Source organism: Thamnophis sirtalis, unplaced genomic scaffold, assembly GCF_051295495.1.
Source record: "Thamnophis sirtalis isolate CommonGarterSnake01/CBP01778 unplaced genomic scaffold, rThaSir2_p1.2 scaffold_14, whole genome shotgun sequence".
Lineage (NCBI taxonomy): Eukaryota > Metazoa > Chordata > Lepidosauria > Squamata > Natricidae > Thamnophis > Thamnophis sirtalis.
Window position 1 is genome coordinate 1,837,469 of NW_028261394.1, and position 13,614 is coordinate 1,851,082.

General features: G+C 47.3%; 2 protein-coding genes across 8 annotated transcripts in view; one reads left to right on the forward strand and one right to left on the reverse strand.

Annotated features, from left to right (window-relative positions):
* The window catches only part of MPRIP (myosin phosphatase Rho interacting protein), a 91,348-nt gene that overhangs the window by 44,124 nt on the left and 33,610 nt on the right, over positions 1–13,614 (reverse strand). For all 7 annotated transcript variants that reach the window (XM_087729137.1, XM_087729136.1, XM_087729138.1 and 4 more), the window contains exons 4-5: positions 10,626–10,777; positions 5,061–5,145 (exon numbers count right to left, since the gene is read on the reverse strand). In XM_087729137.1, coding sequence (XP_087585263.1) covers positions 5,061–5,145; positions 10,626–10,777 — 237 coding nt within the window. The remainder of the gene's footprint in view (positions 1–5,060; positions 5,146–10,625; positions 10,778–13,614) is intronic.
* GPR146 (G protein-coupled receptor 146) overlaps positions 9,203–13,614 on the forward strand; it is a 142,055-nt gene continuing 137,643 nt past the window's right edge. The window contains exon 1 of the mRNA XM_087729143.1: positions 9,203–9,223. The gene's annotated coding sequence lies outside the window, so the exon portion shown is untranslated. The remainder of the gene's footprint in view (positions 9,224–13,614) is intronic.

Consider the following 13,614-nt stretch of genomic DNA (forward strand, 5'->3'; position numbering starts at 1 on the left):
TGGCCCTGATTTTTACCATTTTGGTGCCATGATCTCCAGCTACTCCCAGAGTTAGCATCGTCTCCAAACCCGATAGTTGTTTGAAAAGTGCCTTTCGATTCATCCTGCAGATGCCTCGGGCACTTGGCTGCATTGCAACGAAGGCACAAATGTTTTCCAAACTTAAAATAGGCCACTCTGCACCCAGCACGGAAGCCGGTTTCCAAAGGAGGGTTTGCAATTAAAATTAGTTTGGGTGCAAAACAGAAACACGCCCCTTTCTTCCTAAATCACTATTGTTTTCCAACCTGGCAATTTTAAGATACCTGGACTTCCAACTCCCAGAATTGCCCAGCCGACACGCCCCATCTCTCCCTCAAAAATAATTTGGAGCAGCAACGTTTAGGAGGGATGGTCAGAATTATCTATGGTAAATTATGATTGTGGAGTTAAGGCTACAATTTAGAAAACAAGATGAGCACTGGAGCTTGGAGACCTCAAGTTGACTTGAGATAAATGGACAGTTTGTAGTGAATGTTATAGAGCAGAAGCCTTCGAACTTGGCCACTTTAAGACTTGTGGACTTCAACTCCCAGAATTCTCCAGCCAGCATAATTTACTCTCTTGAAATCCCTTCCTCTGCAATCTCTCCACTTAGATCAGAGATCTTCAAACTTGGCAACTTTAAGACTTGTGGACTTCAACTCCCAGAATTCTCCAGCCAGCATAATTTACTCCCTTGAAATCCCTTCCTCTGCAATCTCTCCACTTAGATCAGAGATCTTCAAACTTGGCAACTTTAAGACTTGTGGACTTCAACTCCCAGAATTCTCCAGCCAGCATAATTTACTCTCTTGAAATCCCTTCCTCTGCAATCTCTCCACTTAGATCAGAGATCTTCAAACTTGGCAACTTTAAGACTTGTGGACTTCAACTCCCAGAATTCTCCAGCCAGCATAATTTACTCCCTTGAAATCCCTTCCTCTGCAATCTCTCCACTTAGATCAGAGATCTTCAAACTTGGCCACTTTAAGACTTGTGGACTTCAACTCCCAGAACTCTCCAGCTGGAGAATTCTAGGAGTTGAAATCCACACGTTCTTAAAGTTGCCAAGTTTGGGGACCACTACTATATAGGGCCTCTTTGAATTGGGGGTTGGACTAGAAGACCTCCAAGGTCCCTTCAAATCTGTTATTTTTTATTCTAATAGTCTTCTGGAAATGTAGTCTTCACAAAGAGCGACCGATAACGTTCTCTCCATTGTCATCTCAAGCCCAACACAGCGAAGTTGCAGCAAATTGGTGCTTCCTTCTGGTTTTTGGCCAAGCGGCACCCACAGCAAACCACTGCTCCGTTGTTTGTTGAGGACTACCCATAGAAGAAGAAGTAGGAACTAAGTACCAATTCCCCTCCCACGAGAAAGAGCGAGCAGAGGGAATCACTTCCTCGTTGGAGGGTGACAGAGGAAGAGAAGAGTGGAATCCCATCTAAGGAGGCTTTTGGAGGTCACGTTGACCAGCTGACCAAGAAGAACATCTAACGCTTGAAGAGATGGGTCTCCTCCAAGGGCAACTCAATTCAACCTCTTCCAACCGTCCTACATCACTTTTGTTCTCCCTTAGAATAAAAGTGTAGCACAAAGAGCTGAGAGCAGAAACAGAGTCGAGATTCCTAGCTCCAGCTTCCTTCCCCCCCCCCCCTAAAATTCCTTTTTTGGAAGTAACGAAGACCTTCCCCAGGATTTTTCCCTGAGGCAGCAGGCGTGCTCCATCTCCTGCTGCTTCGCAAAACTCTCCTTGAGATCACGTTGTTCAGCCCTGTTCACCCTCCCTGAGACTCACCTCCATCTCCGGAGGCAGTCCATTGGTGGAAGGGGGGGGAAGACCCCCTTTTCGGTGCGTCTCTCTCCCCCAACCCAACCCTACTACCCTTATTTGGTTCTTAGTAGCTCAGGTCCTGTCAACTTTCCAAGGGGTTGCTGAGGCAACCGAGCATAACCCAAAAGAGAGAGAGATAATATTCTGCCAACATTTTTTCCCCCTCCTGTTTTCTGTTCTGCTTCCAAAAATTGAAAATAAGGGGAGGGGAGGGGAGACTAAAATAGGAAGAGCTCTGGGGGAGGGGGCTCGCCCCTTCTAAGGCTGTTTTGCTTGCGTGGGTTGGCTCAGCTGAGACAAATTCTCTAAAAGGCTTACAGGGGTTCAGTCCCAGAGAAAGAGGCAAGGGGAATGGCTACTATCTAGATTGAATTTTGCTTTCCCCCCCCCTCTATCTCTCTTCTCATACACACACCCCACGAAGGACTTCAGGACACTTACACACCCCAAACTACAAACAACCCTGCACACAGATTCCATTGCATGCTTTGTGCTCAAAACAACCTTGCTGCGGAGCGATGCTATGCAAATTTTGTACGTTGTAGTCAATAAATGCTAAGTGTGTTAAATACAATATTGAATTAAATGGGGGGGGGGGCGGTGTCCTTGGTGCTCTCTGAGCTTGGTAGTTTTCTTGCAGACGTTTCATGGCCCAACTAGGTAGCGTCATCAGAGCTAGAAGGGAGGGTTGGCAAACCTCGCCCACTGATGATGTTGCCCAGTTGGATCATGAAACTTATGGCCATTCCTTGATCAAATTCTCCACTTGATGGTATAAGCAGCCCATTCAGGAACGCACAATGCAGATTAAAGTGACTTAAGGCAGAGAAATATTCAAGCACACACACACAACCGCCAAATTAACATCACCCTATTTTTCTCTGTATGATGGGCTGTTCCAGAGGTGGGTTCCTACCAGTTCGCACCTATTTGGTAGAACCAGTTCGTCAACCTGGCTATTCCGACAGGCCTGGGGCTAAAGAGCTTCTGCCCCCTTTCTCGAATGGTATGATTGTTGTGTGTTTTTAAATTGTGTATTGTTTGTTTGTCTTTTATCCCCTGTTTGTACCTCCTTTCCCTGATTGAGTTGTGAGCCGCCCTGAGTCCCCTTCGGGGAAAAGGGCGGCATATAAATGAAATAAATCCAATCCAATCCAAATCTACCGAACCGGTTAGAAGAGGTTCCACCAGTGGACCCAGAAAGCAGGCCACACCTACAGAAGAGGTTCCAAATTTTTTTTGAAACCCACCACGGGGCTGTTCCCACAACCCACCCACCCCCAAAGACCTCCAAATTAATCTCCCATGGCATCCCATTCCCTACCACGATGGGTCGACCGGTTATGCCTGAAGATGACACCACAAAAGCTACAGAGAAAACACAGGTCTATTCATCAGAAAGAACGCTCCATCCTTTTAGTCCGATAAGGAAATATCTGGACAGCTTCCGTCACATGGAGCAGATAATGTTCATTAAATGGTTCGGGATGACTACCTTGATTTAAGCATCATCCCATGTATCGGGGAGCAGGAGGGACATCCAAAGAAAACTGGTTGAGATCTTTAACCCTCCAAGATTCTCCTGAACAATTTCCATGATCCAGGACATTGGCGCAGGAAAGAATGAGTCACAGCCTAGATTTTGTGCCTGCGTATATGTGTGTGTGTGTTTTACCATTTATAGTCAAAAGAGGGCCAGAAATAAGCTGTCACTAGATTTCCCCAGAGGACACGTTGAGCCTCCATCTCAACTACCACATCTTCTTATCTCCAAGGGCCATCTCTGGTAGGAAAAATCAGAGTGTGGTTGCCATGGAACTCCGTGTCAGTCATCGGGAATCTTTTCTTGCCTGCAGCTTCGAATGAGGAATTGGAAATGGCCCATCGATCATTTAGGACACGGGCGTCAAAACACAAATTTCATTCAGGGCCGCATTAGGATTGTGTTTTACCTCGCAGGGGGGGGGGAGGGATAGGCATGGCCAGCTTGAGATCACTCTTGGTGCCTGTGGCCCGAGTGCTCTGCCTGCAAAAGTGGGCTCCCGACCTCCGTTTTCAGCTGCGACGGCCTCCTGCAGCCCTCTGCCAGTGAAAACTGAGTTCAAGGCAGCAGGGTGAAAACGGAGTTCAAGGCGGCCATGTGCAGCCCTCCCGAGCTCCGTTTTAGGCCGTGATGGCCTCCTGCAGGCCTCTGCCAGTGAAAACGGAGTTCAAGGCGGCCGTGCGCAGCCCTCCCGAGCTCCATTTTTGGCTCTGACAGCCTCCTGCAGCCCTCTGCCAGTGAAAACGGAGTTCAAGGCGGCTGTGTGCAGCCCTCCTGAGCTCCGTTTTTGGCCGCGACGGCCTCCTGCAGCCCTCTGCCAGTGAAAACGGAGTTCAAGCTCCGTTTTTGGCTACGCATAAACCGAGTGAGGTCTTTAAAAATTCCATTGAGTAGAGACCAACTTGGTTCTGCACCTAATAACGACAGCAAGACTGTTGGTGGCGCAATACTGGAAGAAGGAAGACTTGCCTACAACTCAAGAATGGACATTGAAAGTCACAAACCTAGCCGAGATGGCTAAAGTATTGGCATATCTTAAAGACCATTCAAATGATCTTCAAATATAGCATGTGCTAGATTTCAAAATAACGCGATTGCACTTGTATACTGTTGCTCTTTAATTCTAGTGTAAAAATAGGACAAGCTGAATATATTGATAGATAGTAGAAATACACCGAAGGGAGGAGTAGAGGGATAGAAGAAAGAGGGGTAGCGAGGGTGGGAGAGAGGACTGGAGGGAGGGTGAGAAGGAAGGGAGGGAGTGTATCGGGAGAGAGGAGTGATAGAGGGGGAGGGGAAGTAGGGTAGAGGGGACTGTTGGAGGGTAGAAGGAAAGTTGGAGGGGGGCGAAAGAAAGGGTGTATGGAGGGTCGAAGTGGTACATTGGGTTTGTATTTTGGGGGGTATTGGTGACAAGAGGGATGGCTGTGTTTATTGTTTAATGTTATATAGCCCCGGTTATGCACAGTATATATGTGACTGTACGAAATGAAAATGGAAAATAAAACACATTTACACTGGGGGGAAAAAAATTCCATTGAGAGAAGATCAAACTTGAAAAGAAGAAAGGGCACATTCTTATAAACCAGTGGTGGGGAACATGTTCTAATTTTAGGCACGAGGCGCAATCAGAAGCAGGCTAGGTGTGCTGCTAATTTTACCTGTGGCGTTGGGGGCTCCACTTTCCTTTTCTTCTTTTGATTCTGCTTGTTGGTCCTTGGGTATACTACCAGCATCTCCAACCACCTGGAGGCAAGAAGGCAAGTTGAGAATTGCCCCCACTGAAAGAGGGGACAGCCAGACAAAGTTTAATAAAAAAATTTCAATTTAATAAAAAAAAAATTTATATATATTTTATTTTATCAATTTCATATATACATTCACAATTATATGATCTCATAACTGTTATTAATAATATGTATTTATAACAATTTTTCCCTACAGTTGACAATATACTTGAAGATTGCTTTTTTAACATCCCATAGATCCATCTTATCTTACAACGGTCCTACTTCTTCTTCCCTCCCTCCCTCTTTCCTTCCCTCGTTTCTTCTCTCCTACTCCCCTTCCTTCCCTCCTTCCTTCCCTCCCTCCTTCCCCTTCCCTCCTTCCTTCCCTCCTTTCTTTTCTCCTTCTCTCCTTCCTTTCCCCCTTCCTTCCCCCTTCCTTCTCTCCTACATTCCCTCCTTCCTTCTCTCCTTCTCTCCTTCCTTCCCTCCTTCCTTCCCTCCTTCTCTCCTTCCCTCCCTCCTTGCTTCCCTCCCTCCTTGCTTCCCTCCCTCCTTCCTACCCCCCCCTTTCTTCTCTTTCTTCTCTCCTTCCTTCCTTCCTCCTCTCCTTTAAATTTAATAAAATTTGTATGCCGCCCACTCCCTTGGGACTCTGGGCGGCTTACAGACAGATAAAAAAGCATTTAAGAATTTAAAAGTAAAAAATACAATTGTTAAAATTGCACACCATCCATTCAGTCTAAGTGGGGCTGGACATTGATCAACAGCCCCAGGCCTGCTGGAACAGCCAGGTCTTAGTGGCTTTACGGAAGGCCGGGAGAGTGGGAAGGGTCCGGATCTCTGCAGGTAGATCGTTCCACAGGGCCGGCACAGCAACAGAGAAGGCTCTCCCACCGGGGGGTCGCCAGCCGGCATTGTCTGGTCGACGGCACCCGGAGGAGGCCCAACCTGTGAGATCTTGTTGGTCGTTGGGAGGTAAGTGGCAGGAGGCGGTCTCTCAGGTAGCTAGGTCCTAAACCATGTAGGGCTTTAAAAGTAATGACTATCGCATTGAAGCGCGTTCGGAGACCAATAGGAAGCCAGTGCAGCTCGCGGAGGATGGGAGTAACATGGGTGTATCTAAGTGAGCAATGAATCCTCCTTCCTCAACTGGTGGAGGCTCCCCGTCCCCTTTAAACACACACACACAATGGGACACCTTGAAGAAACAGATCCCAACACAAGCAAGAGAGAACATGGAAAGAAGAGGAAAAGACACTCTTGGATGTTCTCCTTCACCAAGGATCTCCACCTCACTGTTTCCTGCTGGTTTAGAAGGGAGCAAGTAGAGCAAAAGTGTTGACTGTTGGCCAACTTTTGCACAATTCCCATGCAGCTCACATGTATCACAACTGGGTGGGACAAACCGATGGCTCCCTAGATATGAATTCCTCCCCACGCATCATCTGGATGGTATGTTCCCAAGGAGCTGCAGAAGTTCCTCATCTCTTTTTTTCTCACAGCTCTCCAAGAGGAACTTGTGACTCCAGCATCTCCTGCAACACGCCAGAGCCAGCTCCGGCATCCTATCTCTACAGAAGCAAGAGTCCAAAGCTGGTTAGGAAAGCAACTCAGACTGTCCTAAGAGCTGTGGCGGCGCAGTGGCCGGGAAGTAGTATTGCAGGCTAATTCTGCTGACTACCAACTGACAGCAGTTCGATCCTGACCGGTTCAAGATTAACTCGGGCTTACATCTGTCTGACGTCGGTGAAATGAGGTCCCAGATTGTTGGGGGCAAGAACTGACAGCAGTTCGATCCTGACCAGTTCAAGATTAACTCAGGCTTACATCTGTCTGGCGTCGGTAAAATGAGATCCCAGATTGTTGGGGGCAAGAACTGACAGCAGTTCGATCCTGACCAGTTCAAGATTAACTCGGGCTTACATCTGTCTGACGTCGGTAAAATGAGATCCCAGATTGTTGGGGGCAAGAACTGACAGCAGTTCGATCCTGACCAGTTCAAGATTAACTCAGGCTTACATCTGTCTGACGTCGGTAAAACGAGATCCCAGATTGTTGGGGGCAAGAACTGACAGCAGTTCGATCCTGACCAGTTCAAGATTAACTCAGGCTTACATCTGTCTGACGTCGGTAAAATGAGATCCCAGATGGTTGGGGGCAAGAACTGACAGCAGTTCGATCCTGACCAGTTCAAGATTAATTCAGACTTACATCTGTCTGACGTCGGTGAAATGAGATCCCAGATTGTTGGGGGCAAGAAGGTAACTCTGTAAATTACTTGGAGAGGGCTGAAAAGCACTATGAAGCAGTATGTAAGTGCCATTACTATTGCTCATCTTGTTCAACAAGCCCCAAAGACATTCCCAAAGCCGCAAGCGAGCACCAGCCTGAGGTCAGCAAGCCACCCATCACCCCAGCGGGGACCTAATACGTCCCCCCTCCCAAAACAATGCCAGCTCTGCTATTGTTTATGCCTCTGAACAATGCCAGGTCTTCTTCAGACCACATCATCACGGGCTCAGCAAGCAAACAACTCTCCAAGGAGGGAACAGGGGGGCCCAATTACCAAGAGGTGGCAAAGCCACCCATCAGAGAACCAGCCGATCTTGCTGAACAGGTTAGATGCAGTTCCACACTTGCCCATCTCTCTTGTCGCGGTGTGTTTGCACTTCCATTGCGTCTTGCGTTTATCCCTTTCAGGATTTACAGGTTTTTTTAGCAGCAAGCACAACATAAATTAGACAGTGGCAATGCCACCCCACCACAATCTCCTTTAGATCTTCGTGTCTGGGCCTGGGACCAGGCACAGGGCTTCCTCTTTGCTCTGTCGCAGCCTTCTTGGCTCCGTAGTCTCCCAGCCCTGAGACATTCGTCTGTATGCAGCCGCGCGAGCGATTGTGGGTGCACCAAGGTACACCCACGTTACACCTCTCCTCCACGAGCTGCACTGGCTACCTATTAGTCTCCGAATCCGCTTCAAGGTGCTGGTCACTACCTATAAAGCCCTACATGGCATCGGACCTGGGTACCTGAGAGACCGCCTCCTGCCGATTACCTCTCTCAGACCAATTAGATCGCACAGGTTGGGTCTCCTCCAGATTCCATCTGCCAGCCAATGTCGGCTGGCGACTCCCCAGGGGAGGGCCTTCTCTGTTGCAGCTCCAGCCCTCTGGAACGAGCTCCCTGTTGGGATCCGGACCCTCACTACCCTCCCGGCCTTCCGCAAAGCCACCAAGTCCTGGCTGTTCCAGCAGGCCGGGGGGAGCTGAGAAGCATCTACCTCCACGGAAATTGTGAATGTTGGTTTTGTTTTTAATATGTTGTCTTTGTCTCGTTCCCCCCTTTCCCTTGTCTTTTGTGAGCCGCCCGGAGTCCTCCGGGAGTGGGCGGCATACAAGACAAATAATAAATAAATAAATAGTAAATAAATAAATTTCACTTCTAAGCCAACATGGGTCAGATTCAAAGCCACGCGAGAAAACTAAGAATATTCTGCAGCTTCCTGATGCTGTCAGCCTGGGGGTTGGGCACCCTCGAGGCTGGCAGGATCTATTTATGATCTGTTTGTTTATTTACGAAAACCAAGCTCTACCAAGCAAGATTAATCCGAATCTTCTTGCCTCTTTAAACAAGAAGCATTTAACTGAAGTTGGGCTCCAATGTTAGCTTAGCCAAGGAAGCGTGGTTCTCCCTTAGACTTTTCTGGCTGGGATAAACAAAGGCAACTTCCTTTGAACGTTGAATTCACACACACACAGAGAGAGACGCACGCACGTTTGCTCTGGCTACCTTCACAGATCTTTTAGGGATCTCCATGTCTACCCTGAGTCTCCTAAACTTCTTATCATCTCCCTTTCAAATGCTAATCACTTTGCTCTTCATTACATTTCTGAGATCAACCATAGTTGGCTAGTAAGCACATCAAAGAATTAATTTCCTCTACCTGCCCAGAAATGTGTGATCAGGGCAGTTGGGATTTCCTTATTAAACCCTCCTAACTGCTCCATACTACCTACTTTTCAACCCCAGGACATATTGTAGCTCAACAGGAGAAGGAGAAGGAGGAGGGGGGAGAGGAGGAGGAGGAGGAGGTGGTGGTGGTGGTGGTGGTGGAGGAGGAGGAGGAGGAGGAGGAGAAGCAGAAGAAGAAACAGAAGCACAAGAAGAAGCAGAAGCACAAGAATAAGAAAAAGGAGAAGGAGAAGAAGAAGAAGAAGAAGATGATGAAAGAAGGAAGAAGAAGGAGAAGGAAGAAGAAGAAAACAAAAGAAGGAAGAAGAAAGAAGAAGACGAAAGAAGAAGAAGACGAAAGAAGGAAGAAGGAAGAAGGAAGAAGAAAGAAGAAGACGAAAGAAGAAGACGAAAGAAGGAAGAAGGAAGAAGAAGAAAGAAGATGAAAGAAGAAAGAAGACGAAAGAAGGAAGAAAAAGAAAGGAAGAAGGAAGAAGAAGAAGGAAGAAGGAAGAAGAAGAAGAAAGAAGAGGAAGAAGAAAGAAGGAAGAAGAAGAAAGAAGGAAGAAAAAGAAAGAAAGAAGGAAGGAGAAAGAAGAAGAAGAAGAAGAAAGAAGAAAGAAGAAGAAGAAAGAAGAAAGAAGGAAGAAAGAAGAAAGAAGAAGAAAAATATGCCGATTTTTCTCTCAGAAATTTTAGTTGCTCCGTGGGAAGCTTTAAGAAAGAAGGATTTCCCAGAGGAAATCGACTTTTGAGGACAGTCAGGAGGAAGATGAGGCAGAAGACCAACTTCCAAGCCAAAGGAGGAGAACGAGGCCACACGATTGCAGACACGTCAGCCTCACCTCTTGTATCACCACCAAAATGAGGTAGAGGTTTTGAATGTGGAGGCAGGTTGGACAGAGCCCCTTTGAGTGGGAACACCCACATTTTTTGGGGCTGTGGATAATGCTAACCACATCCTTGCCTATGAGAGGGCTTCTCCAAATAGATCCTGTGGTTCACTGTGACAACTGAGAGGAGGTGAGAGATTGTTTTGATGAGCAGAAGGTTCTCCATGCTAACTAGGAAAGCCACTTTCTGCCTCCCATCCAGGTGATCTGGATCATCAGGGGCAGGAGAGGGGTGAAGGATCCAGGATCCTTGACCAATGGGCAGACCAATCTAAAGCAGAACCTCATTCAGCTCACACATACAACCAATGATGATGGCTCTGTGTTGAAGCATCTGATCTCCTACACCTTTCCTTCCCCACCTTTTTTCTGGGGGAGGGGGGAGCCACTAAGCCTCAACTCCCATGTCCAAACATCCTTTGAGCCCACATCTTCAATAACATACCATGAACCTTCACCCGTCTGACTTGCAACTTGGAAGTCCATGAAAAGGTGGCTCCTCAGCGGCGGTGAGATGAAGAACCAACCTCATTCTTGACAGCCTCAGGAGCAACCCAACTCTGACCATTCTCCAGAACTTCCTGGTGCTCCTTGAAATGCTCTCACATGCAGCCACCCACCCCCCGTTCCTGCCCCCCAACCCTTCGCTCACCCACTGATGATTTCCTTGTTCTCAGCTCGGATGAAGTGCTCCTTCTCCGGTGTCAGGATGCACAGCGAGAACTTCTGCCCACTCCGGTTCTCTCCATCCACAACATCTGTACACTGGTTCATGTTGATGGTTCCTTGTGGCAAAGTGGTGGGCTGGAAAATAAGTGGAGAACGATGAGCAAGTAAGAAGAGAAACTATGGAATGACAACCCTTACAAGTAGTCCTCAAATTATGGTCAATCATTCAGCGACCGTCGTAAATTACGACAGCGCTGAAAAATGTGACTAACAACTGATCCTCAAACTTACAACTCTACGGTTCCTTGATTGTGATTTGGTGTTTAGCAACCGGCTCACATTTACGATGGTTGCACCATCCCTGGGGTCATAATTGGTGACCTTCTCTGTCAGCTTACGTCAAGCCAAGTCAATGGGGAAGGTCACAAGTCTCACTTAATAGCAATAGCAATAGCAGTAGACTTATATACCGCTTCATAGGGCTTTCAGCCCTCTCTAAGCGGTTTACAGAGAGTCAGCATATTGCCCCCAACAATCTGGGTCCTCATTTTACCCACCTCGGAAGGATGGAAGGCTGAGTCAACCCTGAGCTGGTGGGATTTGAACCGCTGACCTGCTGATCTAGCAGTAGCTTGCAGTGCTGCATTTAACCACTGCGCCACCTTGGCTCTTTTAAGTGTAATTTTTAATCTTCCTGCAAAAAATTTTTTTTTGCGAATGACGCAAAAATGACGGTTGCACCATCCCTGGGGTCATAATTGGTGACCTTCTCTGTCAGCTTACGCCAAGCAAAGTCAATGGGGAAGGTCACAAGTCTCACTTAATGACAGACAGCACTTCACAACAATCTTTCCAGTCTTAATTGTGGTCATAGGTTAAGGTCTATCTGCGTTTCCACCCAACTGGCTTTCTCAAATATGGCAGGATCACTTTGGGAATATTGTAGTGGTTAATTTTTCGTATTTTCCTTTCTAACATTCAACGTGCTCCCTCAAACCCATCTATAAACAGAGATATTTTTCAAGCATTTCTACAACCGGATCCTCCACATTTATTGGGGGGTCACAATTCCCAAAATTTCACACCCCAATTCCCCTTTTTAAAACAGTTCAAGGTTTTCATTCCCAACTCGAAAAGACAAAACTTTGCTTCACCTTTTCACCGTTTGGCCCCATCAAGCATCTCAGCTACGTCACACCCCTAAAACCAAACTTTCCAATCCCTGCAAATTAAAACTTTAAAAAAAGCCAGCTAAACACGGGCTCACCTCCCGCTATTCTTAACATCATAATTTTAAATACCGGTTTTAAAATTGGCAGCTACCTCTTTGCGTAAAAAAGAAAAGAAAAGAAAAGACACAACATTGGCTGGGGCTAAAAGTATCCCAAGAAGAAGACCGAGCCAAGAAGAGGTTACATCCGACTTTCCCGACCATGGTTTCCATCCGAAAAGTCATATCCGTGAGTCACACCCTCTTGCCAAGACACACACACACACACACGGGGTAAAGGTTCCCCTTGCACGTATGTGTTACTCATTCCCAACTCTCTGTTTCAAAGCCGAAGAGCCAGCGCTGTCCGAAGACGTCCCCGTGGTCATGTGGCTGGCATGACTCAATGCCAGAGGCACACGGAAGGCTGTTCCCTTCCCACCAAAGGTGGTCCTTATTTTTCTACTTGCATTTTTTACGTGCTTTCAAACTGCTAGGTTGGCAGAAGCTGGGACAAGTCACGGGAGCTCACCCCGTTACGCGGCGCTAGGGATTCGAACCGCCAAACGTTTCTGATTGACAAGCTCAGCGTCTTAGCCGCTGAGTCCCTATGAAGAGTATATTAGAAGAGTAACCAAGGTGCAAGATGGATTCTGATAGGGATTCCTCATTCCTTTAACACAGTGTTTCTCAACCTTGGCAACTTGAAGGTGTCTGGACTTCAACTCCCAGAATTCCCCAGCCAGCATTCGCGAATGCTGGCTGGGGAATTCTGGGACTTGAAGTCCAGACATCTTCAAGTTGCCAAGGTTGAGAAACACTGCTTTAACAGGAAGCGCCAGATATTCCTTCCAGTGTCGTTCATGCTGATCTTCACTATGGTCATTTCTGAAATGGAGCCCCAAAGTATGTTCAGCAGATGAACCTGATAGCAGGGACGGAAGGACCTGAACCCCATTTCTGTCTGATGTGAGGGGTCTCCATTTCAGATTTCTTTAGAGGTTGGGCCCATCCAACACTCTAGCACAGATAGGTAAGGAGGGACACACCTGGAGATCTGTCCCTCCTACAAAATGTGCCTCTGAGCCAGTAGTGGGTTTCAAAAAATGTTGGAACCTCTTCTGTAAGTGTGGCCTGCTTTCCGGGTCCACTGGTGGAACCTCTTCTAACCGGTTCGGTAGATTTGACGAACCGGTTCTACTGAATAGGTGTGAACTGGTAGGAACCCACCTCTGGTGTGAGCACCAAAGAAGAAGAATGAACTAGCGTCTATAGTCATTGTGTAACTCTGAGACCAAGAGATGGTAGAACTTCCAGAGCGTCTTAGCCACTGAGCCACCTTGACTGATATCTACCTGCAGTTAGGATCCGAGGTGGCGCAGTGGTTAAATGCAGCACTGCAGGCTACTTCAGCTGACTGCAGTTCTGCAGTTCGGCGGTTCTAATCTCACCGGCTCAGGGTTGACTCAGCCTTCCATCCTTCCGAAGTGGGTAAAATGAGGACCTGGATTGTTGTTGGGGGCAATATGCTGACTCTGTAAACCGCTTAGAGAGGGCTGAAAGCTCTATGAAGCGGTATAGAAGTCTAACTGCTATTGCTATTGCTATTGCTATTGCTATTGCTATCTATCTATCTATCTATCTATCTATCTATCTATCTATCTATCTATCTATCTATCGGATTGTTGGGGGCGATATGCTGACTCTGTAAACCGCTTAGAGAGGGCTGAAAGCCCTATGAAGCGGTATATAAGTCTAACTG